Source organism: Leucoraja erinacea, chromosome 33 (assembly GCF_028641065.1).
Source record: "Leucoraja erinacea ecotype New England chromosome 33, Leri_hhj_1, whole genome shotgun sequence".
Taxonomy (NCBI): Eukaryota; Metazoa; Chordata; class Chondrichthyes; order Rajiformes; family Rajidae; genus Leucoraja; species Leucoraja erinaceus.
Window position 1 is genome coordinate 13,353,354 of NC_073409.1, and position 20,773 is coordinate 13,374,126.

Here is a 20,773-nt window from a genome sequence, read left to right on the forward strand (position 1 = left end):
TACCGCGCCCGCCCACCCATTGGCTGGACCCACCCACCCGTCCCGCCGGCGTGGCCGACGTGATTGGCCCGGGCGGGTGTCAATCAGCGGCGTGGGCCACCGTGCGTCAGGTGAGCCGGGGGCGGAGGGAAGTTTCCGGAGGGAGGCGGTGAGCGGGCGCCGGCGCTCGCCTCGAGCCCGCAAACTTTCAAAAACTCCGCGGCAGAAAGTAAATTCCCCCGCGTTAAACCTCCTCCACCCTCTCCTCGCCGGGGGGATAGAACAAATAAAACTTTGTACTGGAACAGTCAGCCATGAAGAGCTTGAAGTCGCGGCTAAAGAAGCACGAAGTGGCTCCTAACGTAAGTTCCAAGTTGGTCGTCCACTCCCTCACTCACTCCCTCTCTGCGTCGTGTCGTTGGGGAAGTTGCTGTGCTTTAGTCCTCGTGTCTCAGGCGGAATTTGAAGCTTCTCTTTCCCTCGGGACAAAACAAAAATCATCTTAGAGTTTTCTGACTTTAATACTAATACTTTAATTCTGACTTTAATACTACTTGTGTGTTTCTTTGATCCAAGACATGTTCTACTTTTGCTTAAACCTTCAGTCTTGTTACTGGAGGTGTTGGCCGGGCAACGTTGAATGCCGTGATTTTGTTTTAAAATTAATTAAATCTGGTGTTTCAGCTGTGTATACATTATTATGTTGTTGGGTTTCAGTATTCCATTGAAACAATCTGCACCCCCCCACAGCATACAGTTGCTTCTGTCAGAAAGCACCACGCCCTGGCTACCGTTTAGGTCTCACCAGTATAGTATGTTGAGTTTGAAAGTGTGCCCAATGCAGCCATCCGTAATTGTATGTGTTTTTTTTTCCTGGTGTATGCATTGTGGCTTATCTTGAATCTCTTGAAAGACTTGTCATTCTTGTGATAATTTCCAGATATCCATTTGACCCAGAGGACCCAGTTAATTTGCAGTCTGACGATAATTCCCAGATATCAGATGGAGTCTTTGATTAGATGTCTTGTAATTGTCCCCAGTTGTCAAATCTTTTCCATACACTGGCTGTGTTCCATGTCAGTTGACAATTACCGAAGAAAATTATAGCCTTAACACCTCACCCCCTCCCCCATGAGTGTGATGATTCACTTGCTTTGATTTTTGCCAGCCAATGCTTTGTGTGCTTTAACTTACTCGGCAGACGGGTAATATTTGAACATTTCTCGTATTTCTACATCTTGTGATGCTGACCTGTAATTAATGTGCGCGTTGTGTCAAAATAGTTTCTAGTTGAACATACCCTGTTATTTGTGAATATCTGATATCAATGTGATTGGAAATTAGGACAACTTGCTGGTGGGCGATTTTGTGATGTATTTGATGTTTAGGATTGAGTGTAATTGGTTGGTCTTGCTCCATCTCTGTTCCTCGCCTCTTTCTATCAGATATATTCCCTCTACTCCATCAGTCTGACTGATCCTGACCAGAAATGTCATCTGTTCATTTCCATTTACAGATGTTGCCTGACCTGCTGAGTTACTGCAGCCTTTTTTTAAATCAAGATTTGAGCATCTGTAGTCTCTTCATTTGATCTTCTTACCATCCTACAGCTGCCCTGTAGTGTTTCTATTAGACATTATAAATGAGAGGCGAGTGTTGTAGTGCTAAGCATGTAACCAGTGACAAACTGCTGGAAGTACCAGGTATAGAACAGGGATATTAATGCTTCATTTGTAAACCTGCCACAAAACCTTAGTGGATGTTGGTGAATTTGCTTCCAGACTCGTTGTTATGTTTTGCGTTAAGTGTATTTTGGAAGAGGTGATGAATCAAGGCAGATCAGTGAATGTGTCAAATATGTCAGCTTTGATGGGCTGACAGAATTAGGCCATCAGTGATGAGCAGAATTAGGCCATTTGGCCCATTAAGTCCATTCTGCCGTTCAATCATGGCTGATCTATCTATCCCTCCTAACCCCATTCTGCCTTCTCATTAACCCTGACACCCGAACTAATCAAGAATCTATAGAAAAATAGGAACAGGAGTAGGCCATTTGGCCCTTCGAGCCAGCTCCGCGATTCAATAAGATCATGACTAATCATCCAAAATCAGTACCCCGTTGCTGCTTTCTCCCCATATCCCTTGATTCCTTTAGCCCTAAGAGCTAAATCTAACTCTCTCTAGAATACATCCAGTGAATTGGCCTCCACTGCCTTCTGTGGCAGAGAATTCCACAGATTTGCAACTCTGTGTGAAAATGTTTTTCCTTATCTCAGTCCTAAATGGCCCTCCCTTTATTCCTAAACTGTGACCCCTGGTTCTGAACTCCCCCAATATCGGGAACATTTTCCCTGCATCTAGCCTGTCCAATGCCATAATAATTTTATGTTTCTATAAGATCCCCTCTCATCCATCTAAACTCCAATGAATACAAGCCCAATCAACCCATTCTGTCATCATATGTCAGACCCAGCTTCCCAGGAATTAACCTGGTGAACATATTCTGCACTCTCTCAGTAGCAAATTAGGAGACCAAAATTGCACACAATACTCCAGGTATACTCAATATCTCTGCCGTATAAATATCCATTAACTTGGCCTCCACAGCCTCCTGTGGCAAAGAATTCCACAGATTCACCACCCTTTGACTAAAGAGATTCCCCCTCATCTCCTTCGTAAATTAATGTCCTTTAATTCTGAGACTGTGACCTCTGCTCCTAGACTCTCCCACTGGTGGAAACATCCTCCCCAGATTCACTGTATCCAAGTCTTTCACTATTCTGTACGTTTCAATTATGTCCCCTATCATTCTTCTAAACTCCAACCAGTACAAGCCCAGTGCGGTCAAACGCTCATCCTCACTCCAGAGGCTCGCGTATAAATATCTATGCTGACTGTTCAGGGAACACTGTACTGCCTTTGGGGAACAATGTTTCGCTGAGGCTCTGCTCATGTCTCAGGTGGACACGAACGATCCTGTGCCACCATTTCAAAGAAGAGCAGAGCTGGTGTTCTGGGTGGCAGTTATCTATAAAGTAATCACTAAGGGTTGACACAAAATGCTTGAGTGAATCAGGAGGACAGGCAGCATCTCTGGAGAGAAGGAATGGGTGATGTTTAGGGTTGAGACCCTTCTTCAGTTCTATCTTCGGTTTAAATCGGCATCTGCAGTTCCTTCATAACCAGCCATAAAAGGTTACCTGTTATCATCACTTTACAACGTGTATGAGCTTGTACATCGTGTCTGTTAGAATAAGAAGCACTGCACTGTGAACAGAAGTAACAAACAGGAGTAGACCATTCAGCCCATCCTGCCAGCAGTACTATTCAATAAGGTTATGGCTTCCCTCTGGTTGTGAAAAATCTTTCAATCACTACTTAAAAGAGCTAGGCTGTTATCCAGGATACCTCAGTCAAAATCTTTCTAATTTAACATCATGGAAATTGATATTCTGCAATGACCTTTGTAATTACTTGTGTAGGAAAGAACTGCAAATGCGGGTTTAAATCGAAGGTAGACACAAAAAGCTGGAGTAACGCAGCGAGATGGGCGGCATCTCTGGAAAGAAGGAATGGGTGATATGTTGGGTCAAGACGCTTCTTAAGACCTTTAGTTACTCCAGCATTTTATAATTACTTGGAGTGGGGTGGGTGATTGCAACCTTCCACCCTGTTTCGACGAATGCAATCAACCTGGTGTGCACAATCAAATAAGATCAAATAGAACAAGTTGTCCTACAACTTTAGGCTGTGCACGCTGTACGCAAGAAGAAGATTACATGGAGTATAGAAATTGATTGTGTTTCCTACCATCCAATAGTATGAAGCTGTTATCTTTATTTTTATAAACACTATTTTTATCTTTAAATTATCTGAATGTAACTCTTTTTCTACTTTCCTGCTGCTTTTCTTTGCTGCAGCTTTTTGACTATGCTGGGTTAACATTATTTTTTTACAGTGTTTAACTTTATGCTCTTGCTCATTGACCTTCAATGCATTCTGGTAGCCTATGCCTCGTGCATTTCTGCCTTGCCACAACACTTAAAATAGAATACTTTCCATCATTGACTTGTTTTGTGTATGGATTAGACAAAAGCAGCTTTAGGTCTTGTGCTCACATAGGCTGGATGCCTGGACTGGATGAACTTTGGTGCTAACAAATCTCCTCTCTTCAGTGTGGGAGACTAATACATGGTGGCAAAAAGGGTGTGTATGATCCTGCCGTTGGTTTCAAAGATGCAGCTACGTGGAAATTGGCTGCTAGTTTATGGATCTGCTGCCCTAAAATATGATCTTGAATAATTGATTAAGGGTTTCCGAGGACCCCTGGATGCAAGGAAGGATTCGGAAATGGAAAATAACCATCCCAACACAAGCATAGAATGCAATCTGATGCACATCATAGGGCTCGGGGAAATCCCCACAAATTGATGCAATTTGATTCCTTTGATTTGTGTAAGTAGATATTTTAATGGTTTTTGTAAGAGAGTGTCCCACTTGTACTTTGTTCTTAGGAATAGAACTTGTGAAATATTTTCCATGTCCAGTTGTGTTGGTTGATCTGCTTGACTTCCGATGCTGTCGTCACGTGATGTGTGCCACTTAAAATACCGCAGTAAACATTTGTAATGTTAAAAGTTGAGCTCATGCTCAATGGGCTGATGCTCATTGGTAATTTTATTGAAGGGCAGTTGCTAAGGGGGTTTGACCAGCTAAATGCTGAGATTGATTCTCCTGGTGGCATAGTTTCATAATATTGATTTGCCCATTCAAAACAAAACAGTGCGGCAGAGGAACCGGCCCTTCGTCTGTGCTGAACATGATGCCAAAATGAACTCTTATCATTAGACTTTAGAGATAAAATGTACAAATTACGTAGACAGGATCTGCCTGCACATAATCCATATCTCTCCATATCCTGCATATCCATGTGCCTTTCCAAAAGCCTCTTAAAAGCCACTATTGCTTCCACCACTCCCGCTGGTAGCTTGTTCCAGTCACGCAATGCCCTCTCGGTTTTAAAAAAAACCTTGCCCTGCACATCTCCTTTAAACTTTGCACTTTACGTTCGGAGGAGGAGCCATCTTGGGGAACGGCTGCTAACCAGCAGCCGTCTGTTTAATTCACTTTTTTTTGAAGTTTTGAGTAAGTCCTGTGCTTCGTCCGTTGGAGAATGGACTTTTTAATGTGGGGGGAAGGGGGTAATTATACTTCTAGGTCCCTACCTGGTCGCTGAGGCAGCTTTTTCTCCGGGCTGCTCGTCGACCCGTCCTCATGGCCTACTAGCGGGCTTGGAGCGGCGTTTCCTGGCGGGGACCGCCCAGCACCTCGGCTTCGGTGGCGGCACAGCGCTGGAGCGCTATCGTGGAGCGGAGCGGGCGATGCCTTGCCTGGGTCGCCGCGTTGGATCGACGCGCTGGAGCTCTGGTGAGCTGTGACTGCCGAGTTCAACACCTCTGGGCTGCGGAGCGGGCGGCGCCGACTTTAACATCGGGAGCCTGGTAGCTCCAACCCAGCGCGGCCTTGTCGGCTTCGGAAGCCGCGGTCTCCAGCAAGGAAGCGGCCGTTCCAGGTGGCCCAGCAGCTGAGAGGACTCTCCCGATGCCGGGGCAACAGCACCCGGCGAGAATGGCCAGGAACATCGGGCCTCCGTAGAGGCAACAACGGAGGCCTCAACAGGCCTGACTTTGGGTGAACTGGGGATGGGGACTGGACATTGTGCCTTCCCCCACAGTGGTAACCATTGTGGGGGGATGATTTTTTCCTGTCTGTAAGTTAAATGTGTGTCCAAGATGGCTGTTGAAGGGTGAGTGGACGCTGGCACGCTTTAGCTGCCGCTGCTCTCTCTTTCACATTGTGTTTTTTGATTTTTTGTCTTTGGAGCGATTTCTGTCTTTAATTTGTGTATTGGTGATGTCCTTATTATTTATTTTACTCCGACTATATGTTTTTTCTCTTCTGTTAATTTCTGTAAGGTGTCCTTGAGATTTTGAAAGGTGCCCAAAAATAAAATTTATTATTATTATTTTAATTATTATTATTAAAGCAATACCCTCTGGTATTTGATATTTCCACCCTGGGGAAATGGTTCCTATTTAGTTTTAGGGATACAGAGTAGAAACGGGCCCCTCATCCCACCGAGTCCACGCTGACTAGCAATCACCCAGACACTAGTTCTACCCTGCACACTCAGAACAGTTTACAGTAGCCAATTAAACTACAAAAGCTGCAAGTCTTTGGAGTATGAGAGCAAAATGGAGCACCTGGAACAAACCCACGTGGTCACAGAGAACATGTAAACTCCGGCAGCAAATCTGCTGATGTGCTACTGTGCTGCCCTGTGTCCCCTGTATTTGCCTCTTATTTTAGATACCTCTATCGGGTCTCCTTTTCTCCAGTATTGCAAAGAAAGCAGTTTAGGAAGAAGATAAGTAATTTAGAGTCATACAGCATGGAAACGGGCCCTTTGGCTCAAGTCGTCCATCCATACCATCCAAGTTAGTCAAACTTACCCGTGTTCGACCTATATTCCTCTAAACCTTTCCTATCTGTGTACTTGTCCAAGTGTCTTTTAAATTATGTTATATTATCTGCCTCGACTATCTTCTCGGCAGCTCATTCCTGGCATCACATCACTCCAGGCCTCAAACAACTTCACTGGCTTCCCATCTCCCTCCGGATCACCTACAAAATCCTGATCCTCACCTACAAAGCCCTCTACCATCTGGCCCCCCCCATATCTCACTGACCTCCTCTCTCCCTACCAACCCTCACGGTCCCTCAGATCCACATCAGCCGGTCTCCTCTCCATCCACCAACCTCCGCAGTTTTGGGGACAGAGCCTTCTCCAGGGCAGCTCCCAGGCTCTGGAACTCCCTCCCCCAACTGATCCACAATTCCGTGTCCCTCACCATCTTCCAGTCCCGCCTCAAGACCCATCTCTTCACCTCTGCCTATCCTTAGCCCCACGTCCCCCTCCCTTTTCATCTGTGCATTAATTGCCTCGTATTGTGTTTTGAATTGAATTCTGTCTTTACTTTGTGTACTAGTCATGTCGCTACTATTTATTTCATTCCCCTTACATGTTTTTCCCCTACCTGCTAATTTTTTGTAAGGTGGCGATTCATCCGATTCCCCTATCCTGGGTAAAGATTTCTTCTGAGAGATAAGTCTTTGAAATTTATCTTACCCGGAGAAGTGGATGCTAAATCGTTTAGATATATTCAAAGCTGAAATAAGTTTTTAGATTCTGGGGGTCGAGGGTTATGGGGAACAGGCAGGAAAGTTCCAGCTCCGATCAGCCGTGGAATATTGGAAAGGCTCAACGGGGTGCATTTGTGACTTCTGCTCCTGTTGTTTATGCCTATATGTTAAACCCAATCACTGCCCAACAATGGTAGTGGTTTTAGGGATCTATTCTGAGTATAAGTTATTAACATTCCAAACTGTTACCCAATTGTACTTCCCACTCAGTTCTTTGAATGACCCATTCTTTCTTTGTGTCTGTGTAAATCTGCCTGAAAGGGGATTAAAATACTTTCCTGTATTCAAAGCAAATTATGTTACTGTGATTCAACAGGCAGCAGACACCACATTGCTGATTTTTTTGGTATTAGTTTGTTTTAATGGTAAGGTCGACATTTCTTGTCCATACACAGGTCCTCGAGAAGCTGGTGGTGAGCTCCTTCTTAAACCGTCACAATCCATCTTCAGGTCAAGATATTCACACGTTTGGAATAATTTTGACCCAGTAAATTGGAGAATGTCTAAAACTCTGAATTTCAGGATTCATATCTGGTCTAAATATTTGAAATATAGTGTGCCTTGAAGGTGGTGGTTTTCCCACTGTTGTGGTGTGAGGTGTTGAGATGATACTCATTGTCGTTTATCACAGAAACCGGCCCTTTGGCCCATCATATCCATGCCAGTCAATGCTCATCTATACCAGCATCTGGTCCAGTGCCCATTTGCCTCATTATTCCCCAGGACTAGTGAAGAGTGTAATAGCTAATACATTGGCTAAGGCTGGTTAGCTGGAAAAAAAAAAACGGCTTTCTGCATTAGACTATGATGCCAAAAATCCCAAACTTTTGTTGAAGTCAGGGACGTCTGAAGTTATGGAACTTGTAACTACAGGAATTGCCGGATGACTGGCAAGGATCAAAGTAAAGGCATAATGAATAAACACAAGTGGGTGGGGTGGGGGGAGGGCAACGCGTCAGAAGGCATAAACAAGAGCTGGAGATGAGAGGACAAGCAGCTGAGCTGAATGGCTTGTGTACTAATTTTATGCAGTTCAGTAAAATAAGGTCACCCGATTGCCCATTAAACATGGGTAACAATCCTAGAATAAAGGCCAGGTTTTCTGAGCCAAATTACTTTAATTCATTGTCCCTAAAACTCCAGTTAACCCATCCACTGGCTGACAATGGATCAATGTTTTAATCTTACAGGAATGCAGCAGATGAGGTCTTCCATTATTGTGCAAACATCTCTCTACTCAGGAAAAACCTGAAGCAATAACCATGCCAGACCATAAACAGTTTCATTCACCAAGGGCCACCCAAGTGGTCAGGTTCTTGCCCTGTTCCTTCTCGCGCAGACCAGCAGATTCGGCAAACTGCAGCCCATTGGGGGCAGTATCTTCAGAGGGGTTACAGTCCTCTTTAAATACTCAAAAAGGACAGCCCCTCAAATTCTGGCTACACTTCAACTCGACATTGGTGATCTTAACACAACCGATGCAGAGCAATTGGATCAGTCATCTGGCAATTCCTGTAGTTATGAGTTCCATGTTCCCATCGCCTTCATTCATCAGGACCAATCATGGATGTATGATGCAAACCAGCATTCCCAGTGTCCTGTGTGAATAAATAGTAATACGATCCAATGCCTGGAGTCTCTGGTAATGTGAGCTTGGAATTACTCAGTGGGCCAAGTCAAGTGGTGCTCTTGATCATTGTTTGAGTGTTCCCTGCTCAGTTTTTGTGTCTGAATTTGGACTAGAGAAAGAGCCAAGAAAGTTCAGACTGAGGTGATCTGTGGACTGATTCAGAGACTGTTAAATATTGAATATCGAGGGATAATGTGTTTGTTAACTTATTGGTCTTGTCGTGTGTGACTGGGAGTGGTGAGGTTTGATGATTGAAATAACATGTTCAGACTTGGATTTGAACAGTAAATTGATGACTTTGTAGTTTTCTTTCAGTACTGTCTTATCTGCTGATTTCAACAGACCAGTGTTTGGTGCCAAGATGTGTTAAAGGTTCTATTTGCTGCTGCATAGGGATCACATTTTGTGATCAAGTAGTATTTGGTAGCAGCAGACACTGAAGCTAAAGTGATTAAGCTGTGTGTGTTCGGTTTTAAAGATAACTTGTCAATATTGTGGGCTTTGAAGAGAGTAAATCACAAGTGACCAGCTTTTATAACCAGTCTTTTGGAGTCTGGACCAACATCTTATTTTCATTGTCCAATTGTCTTTCCTTTGCAAGAAGGAGGACTAGAGGGGTAAATATTCCTGGATTGTAGATAAAACCCTGGGGGAAAAATGGGTGTGTACCTGAAAGAGAAAAAAAATCTGGGTGTGGATCTCTACCAGTGGCAACATTGAATTTGTTGGTTCCAATTGTGATGAAGAAATATACGATGATTCATTCGGTTCTTGTGCAATCAATCTGGAGAATGTTTTCCATATCCCGTTGGAGACATCTGCCTCTAGTGATTTATAGATCAACAATTGCCGACAGTTGTCTGTACAAACTCCTGATATAAAAGCTTCTTTCTCCCTGATTGATGTATCTATATCTAAGACTGTTGTAATTAGTTGATTGTGTTGTCATTGGATGAGTTAGATCACTCATCTATCAGTCTCTAATCTAAAATAGATACGTGGCATTGAGGCTACAGTCGCAAGGTTGTAGTGTTGTGATAAGATATCTGTTTATTTTGACAATGTGAACATTTAACAGATTTCACTGCATCAGTGTCACAGACAGTGCCAGCATTTATTGTCCTTCTCTAAGTGGCCCCAAACAGATGAGGCTGTTGAGAACCAACCATGGGACAATTAATGGACAGATTGGATGAGGGCGGCAGATTTCCTTCCCTGAAGAACATCAGTATTGAATAGAAGATGCATAACAGGGTGGCAGCTATCATTTGGGCTTGAAAGGGCAAAGTTGACATCCCTGTGGAGTATGTTGGTGTGGAGGAAATAGTTATTGGATTGGCGCAGAACTAATTATTGCTAGCTAAATCCATTATTTTCAAGCGAAGGAACCCACTTTGATTATAAACTACTGGAGGAATGAAGAGGTTCAGGCAGCATTTGTGGAAGGAAAATGACAGACGATGTTTTGGATTGGAACAATATGGGGCAACGCAGCGATCCAGCTGGTAGAGCTATTGTTTCTCGGCGTCGGAGACCAGGGTTTGATTCTGTCTGTGTCTTTTGCACGTTCTCCCGATGAGGTCTTGGATTTTTGCCGGGTGCTCCGGTTTCCTCCCAAAGACATGTGGGCTCATAGGTTAATTGTAAAATTACTCCAAGTAAGTAGGGCGTGGATGAGAAAGTGTGATTACATAGAACTAGTGCGTACATGTGGGCCAAATAGCCTGTTCCATTCAATATTTCTAAATTAAACTGAAACTAAATGCAAGAACATGACAGGGAAGTAAGACTATGTGATCGTGGGCCCTGCATTGGCTTTATTATTCAGTAAAGACATAACTGATTTAAATATTCCTTGAATCCATTAACATTTAAAAATCTATTAATCTGTCTGGAATATAACTGAGGCTCCACAATCTTTATCAGTACGTTCACTAACCTCGGGGAGAAGAAACTTCCCCTCTGTCTTGAATGGCTGACCCCTTGCTTTGAGACAATGATCCCTGGTATTAAACACCCCAACCATGAGGATCATCCTCCCTGCATATACCGTGCCAAGCTTGTAGGAATGTTGCATGTTTCACTCAGATTACTTTGGAAGGCTACTGACATACCTTTGTAGATTAGGAAACTACATTAGCCAATTTGTGCCTGGACCTTGGAGAGGGGGTGTCATGAACTAACGGGGTATTACTTTAGTCTCCTCGGTCTGAAGAAGGATCTCAACCCGAAACGTTGCCCATTCCTTCTCTCCAGAGATGCTGCCTATCCTGCTGAGTTTCTCCAGCATTTGTCTCTACCTGGGGTTTTACTTCATTTGTTTTCATATCCTCGCAGAGCCCTAAGCCTATTTCTGTAATCTCCAGCCCTAGGCCCTTTTGGATTCTCTGCACTCCATTTCTGGCTTGTGCTCTTCCCTGAATTTGGCAACTATGCATTCAGCTATTTGGGCCCTTGAGTACTAGAAATCCTTGTCTCACCCGATTTCTGACTTTCCATCTTTTCTCATTTAAGGTGCGAGTTAAAGCCTATTACTGGCATATTTTGGTTATTTATCATTTGCACTTCTCTGAAACCCTTTGGCATTTTTTTTGGCATGTTAGGAGTTGCCATGGTGATGATGAAGGGTGAAAATAAAGCCTGCAAAACTTCTGCATGATGAATAAACATCATAGACTTGTCATGTCCCAGTGGTCACACTACAGTAACTCTAACATTTTGGAGTAGTATTATGACAGAATAAAGTGACATGCTCAAGATGTTTGATGGAAGTTTAACCAGTTCCACTTGCCGTAATTAACATTTTATTTTGGATGGTTTTGCTTTCAAATTACGAAATGGTTTAGTTCACCGTTCAGTGTTAACCCCTCTGTCACCTCTTGTCAAGAGTACAGAACTTACTCCTCCAGTTATTTTCCATAATTGAGTCTTCCTGCACCACAAGGGTGTAGGTTATTCCCTGACAACTTGTTATATGAATAATGATCTGATCCAATAATGTTCCGTAAAAGCAGTTCCTTGTCCAGCTAATTAACCAATTTCCCAACACTTCCTCTGACTGTGTGGTTTAGTGGTGCAGTAAGGTTGATCATTCCTTGTCTAAAGGTGGAGAATAATTTGTGGTTAGTCTACAGTTCATAGATGTCTTTCAAGCAGGGTGTTTGGACTCAAGCTCTAGAGAGCTGATATTTTCCAGATGCCTTCAGTTAATGTTCAGCTTGGATTTTGGAGGTGGAAGCAGGTGCTTTTTCTGTACTGTTGTGTCTTAAGAAATTGTGTCACTTGGCAACTTAAGCAGGTTGGATACAAAAAATCTTTTTGTCTTGAGGTGCGGGCATTCTCTCGGAGATTTCTCTGTAGAATCTCTCCAAATTCAAAATGCACAAACTTTTCATGCTCTTAAGATCAAAGGTAACAGCAGATGATTCCATACAATTTAGCAGAGGAGGTTTTCTGGAATGATGTCTGGATTAAGGGGTATTGTCTGCAGGGAGAGGTTGGACAGACTTGGATTACTTTCCCTGAAACTGCAGATGTTGACCCTTGATAGATGTATTTAAACTTATGAGAGGCATAGATAGGGTAAATAGTCAGAACCTTTTTCACAGGATGGAAATATCAATTACTAGAGGGCATTACTTTAAGGTGAAAGAGGCAACGTTTATGAGATGTGTGGGGCAAGTTCTTTTTACATAGGCGGCAGGTGCCTGGAACGCACTCCTGAGGCTGGTATGACAATGGTACTCAAGATTTTTGGAAAGGCACATGGATTTGTAGGGATATGGATTATGGAGTTGGCTAGCATCATGTTCGGTATAGACATTGTGGGCCGAAAGGCCTGTCCTTGTGCTGCACTGTTCCATGTTATATTCTAACAGCAACAATACAATATTTTGAAAGGCACAAAATGCTGCAGTAATTTAGCAAGTCAGGCAGCATCTCTGGTGAAAGTGGTTGGGTGCCATTTTGGTTTGGGACCCTTATTCAGACCTCATTATTTTGAGTCTGGCAAATGGCTCCATTGAATTGCATTTTATATTGTAATAGCTGACAAGACACCTTTGAATGTTCATTCACCTTTCCTGGACAAAATATAGCGCTGGGATGGCCCCCTGGTTACATAAACAGCAGAATATTAAGTGACAAAACAATCTTGTTTTGAACTGTGTAGTGAGTGGTTGGGATATACCTTCAACAATGTGTTCATGCAGCAGTCGTTTTATGTTTTTTATTAGTCTCAATATCTACATTTAGACATTAGAGATACAGCACAGAGACATGCCCTTGGGCCCACCAAGTCCACACCAACCACGATCACCCTGTTTGTAATTCTACCCAACATACCCGGGACAATTTATAATTTTACAAGCCAATTAACCTGTAAACCTGTATGTCTTTGGAGCGTGGGGGGGAAACCAGAGCATCAGGAGCAAACCCATGCGGTTACAAAATGAACATACAAACTCCGTGCAGACAGCACCCATTGTTAGGATCGAACCCGGGTCGCTGGCGCTGTAAGGCAGCAGCTCTCCCGCTGCACCACTGTGCCACTAAATCTAAAATATGCATTTGTCATTTCTTTCTGTTTAGCTAGTATCCCCTTTCAATGACACAGTTTATCTGGACCACTGTTCCAATGTTTTATAAAAACATTTGGACAGGTACATGTGGGCATATGGGTCCAGCTAGGGAAGGCATCTTAGGTGGCATAGACTAGTTGGGATGAAAGCCCTAACTTCTCTGTATAATTGTGACTATGACTTTAATGTGCTACAGAGAATTAAACACGGTAGGATCTGTGGTCTAGGTCAGGATATGCCTGAACTCAAAATGAATTCTGTGCTTTCCAATTTACGATCTGCAGCAATGGACTTTAATGTTTGTCTGGTTTTACAAGCATCATTAAATCCTTATTTTCTGTGCCTTTGCTTTACCTCGCCTTAAATTTAATCTTTAGTGAAAGCTTTCAATCACCTAGTTCCTGATGTGGCTGGAGGTCAAAGATTATAGTGTGATGTTATTTAAATTAGTTAAGAAGGAACTGCAGATGTTGGAAAATTGAAGGTAGACAAAAATGCTGGAGAAACTCTGTGGGTGAGGCAGCATCTATGGAGGAAAGGAAAGGGATGATTGTTAAACGCAGACGGTGCTGCAACGTGGGGCTTGTTCCATGTCACTGGTTTGAGCAAGGAATAAAAAACGGCCAACATTTTTGTTTTCTTGTGATGTAATCTGCCAAGGTTGTATTTCTGTCTGTGCTTGTACAACCTGTTGCTCAATGCCCAGGCTCTTTCTTGACGAATAATTACTTGAGCAAACTTGGAAGGCCTGCTGTGGAACTGTACCTGAGTTTAAATCAGTGACATAGTTATACTTACACAGCCGCAACTCATCCATGCCTATCAAGATGCCCGTCTACGCTCATTCCATTTAACTATGTTTGGCCCATATCCTCTAAAGCTTTCTAATCAATATACCTGTCCTAATATATTTTAAACATTGTAATTATACCTGCCTCTTCCAATTCTTTGGCAGCTCATTCCATATACCCATCACCCTCTGTGTGTAATACTTCACCTTCATATCCCTTTCAGATCATTCCCCTCTCGCCTTAACCTGCAGCCTTTAGTTTTAGTGTGTAATAAGGGACTGCAGAGATGCTGGTTTAAACTGAAGATAGACACAGAAAGCTGGAGTAACTCAGTGGGACAGGCAGCATCTCTGGAGAGAAGGAATGGGTGACATTTTGGGTCGAGACCCTTCTTCAGACTGGTTAGGGATAAGGGAAGAGAGAGATATAGACGATGTGGAGAGATAAAGAACAATGAATGAAAGTTATGAAAAAAGGAATTGGGCCATTGTAAGCCAAGTAGGATGAAAATGAGAAGCTAATGCGACTTGGGTGGGGGATGGATAGAGGGAGTGGGAATGCCGGGGCTACCTAAAGTAAGAGAAATCAATATTGTTTGGTTGTTAGCTCATAGAATTGTGAACATGGAAAGGGGTCCTTTGGCTCACTGAATCCCTGCCATCCACCAAGCACCCAACAGCAAAACTATTACCGGTAGTTACTGAAATAAAGGGGCCAGCGGTGCCAGTTTTTTAAGCAAGTAGTACAGCGTAAAGAAATTTACAGCCACCTCATGAACACTCAAGAGTGTTAAGAGTGGTTCCACCAATAAGTTCAGCTCTTCCCTTCCCTCTCACGATTGTTACTACTTCACTTGTGATTTAATGGTGAGGCAGGATGACAGGGTAGGAATTGGAGATTTGTGTTAATTTTGCAAGTATTAGTATTTGTGGGAAGTAGATTTAAAAAAACATCCAATGTGAAACCCTGTGTCTCAGAGGGAAGGGGAGACAGAAGCCCTCAATGTATTGATAAAATAAATCAGGATGAACACCTTCAGATTGAGGAGAGAGATTGTACCTCCGCATGATAATAATCAGCAGAATGGCTGCGTCTAACGGTGTCAGTTTGAATTTCCATTTTCTGCTTTGAAATTTGGTCATTGGGCAGTACTTTTTGGAAGCTGCAAACAATGGTGTCATCAGGTTCCATTCATGAACCAGGTGTCCAAACAAAGCCCATTCTGGTGCTCTATTAGTGGAGCGGGTCAAAGGGGCTAAATACCCCTTTGCTCACTTTGAGATTCTTGTTTCACAATTGTTCACCGGGGCAAAGCTTGTCCTCCACAACTTGCTAAATTATCCAGGGCTGGTGTCCGGAGCCTTCATTTTGTGCACCAACCCTGCCTATCTGGCTGTAAAGTCATAGACCCATACAGTGTGGGAACAGCCCCTTTCAGCACGACTTGCCCACACTGACCAACATTGCTCATGTACAGTAGTACCACTAGCCAGCTTATGGGCCATATCCATCCAAACCCATACTATCCATGTACCTGTCTAAATGTTTCTTGAATGTTCCGCTAGTACTTATCTCAACTTGTCTCGGCAGCTTGTTCCATATACCTACCACCCTTTGGGTAAAAAAAAAAGTTGTCCCTCGGGTTCCTATTAAATCTCCCCCGCCTCCACCCCTCCCCTCCCCCTCCTTAAACCTAGGTCCTCTTGTTCTTGATTTTGCCAACTTTGGGTGAAAGTGTGGATTTTACCCTATCTATTCCTCCCTTGATCTTGTACTACTGTAAGATCACCCCTCGTCTTCCTGGATCCAAGGAATAGAGTCCTATTCTGCTCAACTTCCTCCTATAGCCCAGGCCCTTGAGTCTTTGCAATATCCTTCTAAATCTTTCCTGTGTCTTTTCCAGCTTAACAGCATCTTTCCTATAACAGGGTAACCAAACTGAACCCAATACTCTAAATGTGGCCTTAATGTCTCGTACGACTAACATGATCTCCTAACTTCTAAACTCAATAATGCCACTGTGCTGAAAGCCTTCTTGACATCCTCTCTACTTGTGACGCCACTTTCAAGAAACTATGTACCAGTACTCCTAGCTACCTTTGCTCCCCAACAATGTATTATTATGCTGTTGCAAGTAAGAATTTCATTGCTCTGTTGTCAGTACTTATGACAATTATCCGCTCTGGACTTGTCTTGAAAGTGCATGTTGCTATCCAGCATCTGGAGGCTGAGACCAAATGTTTTTTTTTTTAAAGTAGTAGTTCTAGTGTGAGACCAACCATCTAAGATTCACTGCTATTAACTAGAGTACTATTAACAGAGGATAACGTGACCTTTTCCTGGACTCGCTTGTCGAACTTTCTGCAATGCTCGGAAAGATTGATTCCTCATGCAAGGGTGGAACCACTGGGTGTGATTGTTTAAACTGGCTTCAAGTCCACATCTCCTTGCGTAGTAACTTTTTTTTGCCACCTACCCACCCGAATCTGCTGATTGGTTGTCATGATAAAGTGGAAAAATGTTGTTTGTGTGCTAGCCAGTAAAATGATAACGGACACGAGCCCATTGGGTCGTGCAAAAGAGAAAATGACCAACGTGCAAAATAGTGTTACAGCGACAGAGAAAGTGTAGATTTTAAAGTGCAACGGCAGAGAGATAGATTGGAAGATTGGGAAATTATTCCTAGCATACAATTAACAATGGTAAGTGTGGGTAGTTGGCTGGGAGTTTATTGGTGGAACAATATTTAAAATAGTTCTCCCTGAGTGTTATTGTGGTGGTTGCAATATTTTCCCCTTTGGGGCACCAATAAATAAAGGATAAGTGAACCAATGATTGGATTATTTTTTGAAGGTAGTAGTTTTATTTCAATTCCACATCTTCATTTCTTGTCTAATTATTACTCCATTTCACCCTCTTAACTTGCAACCCATTGCAGACATGACTTTTTGTTATGTTCTCCTCTCTCCCCATTTGCCCGCTGGTTTACAGTTACTGACTGTAAAATCAGAATGCTGTGTGGTTCAGAATATCCCTGTCATGGACTAACTCATTTTCTGTGTGGTTTGGTGCCAGTCTGGAGCTTTGCCTGAGTATTTTTGGCTGCGCCCATGGAAACCTCCTTATTGAGGGGAATTGACAAAATTGTGGAAGAGTGAATCATTTAACCTGACTGACACGTTGGATCATTTCATTCATTTCCTATTACATTATGTGGTTTATTGGGTTTTAATGCACACCCATGGTTAGTGATTTCTGGCCTCTGTAAACTTGCTCTTAGTGTGTAGGTAATGGCTGAGAAAGAAGGATAACATAGAACTAGTGTGAATAGGTGATCAATGATTAGTGTAGTAGAGTCTGAAGAAGGGTCTTCACCTGAAACGTCACCTATTCCTTCGCTCCATAGATGCTGCCTCACCCACTAAGTTTCTCCAGCATTTTGTCTACCAATGATTAGTGTGGACTCGGGCTAAACTTCTGTGCTCACCTCTCTAGTATGAGAATGGGATGAGTGTGGATAGTTGCTGTCTCTGTGCTGTGTGACACTGACTTCAGTAACTTTGGCAAAAGGCTGGAGGCTTTGAAGTGTGCAGAAGTTGTGACTGATACCAGTGAAAACAGATTGTGTTTGTTGTTCCATTGAATCCAATGCTGTCCATTGGCAAGTTAGGTGAAAGTAAATCCAAAGGGTTTCAACAGATATATTAATAGCAAAAGGATAACGAGGGATAAAATTGGTCCATTAGAGAGTCAGAGTGGACAGCTATCTGCAGAGCCAAAAGAGATGGGGGAGATATTGAACAATTTATTTACTTCGTTATTCACCAAGGAGAAGGATATTGAATTATGTGAGGTAAGGGAAACAAGTAGAGTAGCTATGGAAACTATGAGATTCAAAGAAGAGGAAGTACTGACACTTTTGAGAAATATAAAAGTGGATAAGTCTCCAGGTCCGGACAGGATAGTCCCTAGGACATTGAGGGAAGTTAGTGTAGAAATAGTAGGGGCTATGACAGAAATATTTCAAATGTCATTAGAAACGGGAATAGTGCCGGAGGATTGGCGTACTGCGCATGTTGTTCCATTGTTTATAAAGGGGGCTAAGAGTAAACCTAGCAATTATAGACCTGTTAGTTTGACGTCAGTGGTGGGCAAATGAATGGAAAGGATACTTAGAGATAATATATATAAGCATCTGGATAAACAGGGTCTGATTAGGAACAGTCAACATGGATGTGTGTCTGGAAGGTCATGTTTGACTAATCTTCTTGAATTTTTTTAAGAGGTTACTCGGGAAATTGATGAGGGTAAAGTAGTGGATGTTGTATATATGGACTTCAGTAAGGCCTTTGACAAGGTTCCTCACGGAAGGTTGGTTAAGAAGGTTCAATTGTTGGGTATTAATGGTGGAGTAGCAAGATGGATTCAACAGTGGCTGAATGGGAGATGCCAGAGAGTAATGGTGGATGGTTGTTTGTCAGGCTGGAGACCAGTGACTAGTGGGGTGCCACAGGGATCTGTGTTGGGTCTACTGTTGTTTGTCATGTACATCAATGATCTGGATGATGGTGTGGTAAATTGGATTAGTAAGTATGCAGATGATACTAAGATAGGTGGGCTTGTGGATAATGAAGTCGATTTTCAAAGTCTACAGAGAGATTTATGCCAGTTGGAAGAGTGGGTTGAAAGATGGCAGATGGAATTTAATGCTGATAAGTGTGAGGTGCTACATCTTGGCAGGACAAATCAAAATAGGACGTACATGGTAAATGGTAGGGAATTGAAGAATGCAGGTGAACAGAGGGATCTGGGAATAACTGCAGTTCCCTGAAAGTGGAATCTCATGTAGATAGGGTGGTAAAGAAAGCTTTTGGTGTGCTGGCCTTTATAAATCAGAGCATTGAGTATAGAAGTTGGGATGTAATGTTAAAATTGTACAAGGCATTGGTGAGGCCAATTCTGGAGTATGGTGTACAATTTTGGTCGCCTAATAATAGGAAGGATGTCAACAAAATAGGGAGAGTACAGAGTAGATTTACTAGAATGTTGCCTGGGTTTCAGCAACTAAGTTACAGAGAAAGGTTGAACAAGTTAGGGCTTTATTCTTTGGAACGCAGAAGGTTAAGGGGGGACGATAGAGGTCTTTAAAATGATGAGAGGGATATACAGAGTTGATGTGGATAAGCTTTTCCCACTGAGAGTAGGGAAGATTCAAACAAGGGGACATGACGAGAATTAAGGGACAGAAGTTTAGGGGTAACATGAGGGGGATCTCCTTTACTCAGAGAGTGGTGGCTGTGTGGAATGAGCTTCCAGTGAAGGTGGTGGAGGGAGGTTTGTTTTTATCATTTAAAAATAAATTGGATAGTTATATGGACGGGAAAGGAATGGAGGGTTATGGTGTGAGCGCAGGTATATGGGACTAGGGGAGAATACGTGTTCGGCACGGACTAGAAGGGTCGAGATGGCCTGTTTCCGTGCTGTAATTGTTATATGGTTATATTGACACGGTGATGTTGTTTTTGGTGCGGTTGGACATGAGATGCTGATTGTCTTTGGGCCATGAGGTTTCCAGTTTGGACCATGTGAGGTTGTGAGCCTGGCGACTTTTTCTAGACCTTACTGTGGATTAGATTCCCACCTCGAGGTGTTGCCAAATTTCATTCCTGTCTTTTATTTAAATCTGTAACATGTTGAAGCCTGAGGGGCATTTTTAGGACTGAAGCTACTACTTTAAGATCATTCCTTCCTTCAGCAGTAACCTGAGCATGTGACGCTATGGAATGTTATTGTACAATTTCTTGGAACTCTCAGAATGGGTCATGCACTCGGCTTTCTGTTTCACAGATAAAAGCTGGCCTGTCTGTTAACAGATACAAGGCGATGAAGTTAAGCTATCTTGAATCCAGTTTTAGTTACACTATCAAGTTGTTCCAGACGAGATAACATTTTTTATTCGCACTGATTGGGAGCTATACTTTTTCCCCCCATAATGGAACAAATATTGGCAGGGTTAGTGTTTTTGAATGAAACTCTGAGTTTAATATGAAGAGGGATTGTAATGCTAGGTATTGGGAGGAGTTTTCTATTTTGACCACTCCCATACAAAACTCTGTTGCTGTGGTTCTTTCGAGTGCTTGAGTGTATAGCGTAAGGTGGAGTCTATCGTGGGGAATTAGCCCTATAACCAGTTGAGAAGAGTCCCGCCAGTTGTGATAGGTGAACTGTTGGCAATGAAAATGTATTGCACTTGGTGACATGAAAGAACAAAAGAGGGGGAGAGGGCGATTCAGCTCTTGAGAAATGGTAGCATTGGCGATGATTCGAAAGGGCATTACCAGCTAATTCCTGGGATGAGAGGTTGTCCTGTCGAGGCTGATCAGATTGGGTCTGTATGCTCCTGCTTTAGAAGAATGAGGAGGATCATATTGAAGTATTGGTTTATTGTTGTTACGAATATTAACATATATGGAAAATGTTGTTTTGCATGCTATCCAGACAAATCGTACCATACGAGTACAGTGGGTAGT

At 42.9% G+C, this 20,773-nt stretch overlaps 1 protein-coding gene across 2 annotated transcripts in view; it reads left to right on the plus strand.

Moving 5' to 3' along the window:
• Positions 1–123: 123 nt before the first annotated feature.
• The window catches only part of LOC129712726 (uveal autoantigen with coiled-coil domains and ankyrin repeats protein-like), a 122,311-nt gene continuing 101,661 nt past the window's right edge, over positions 124–20,773 (plus strand). For both annotated transcript variants that reach the window (XM_055661396.1, XM_055661398.1), the window contains exon 1: positions 124–341. In XM_055661396.1, coding sequence (XP_055517371.1) covers positions 294–341 — 48 coding nt within the window. In that variant the 5' untranslated portion in view covers positions 124–293. The remainder of the gene's footprint in view (positions 342–20,773) is intronic.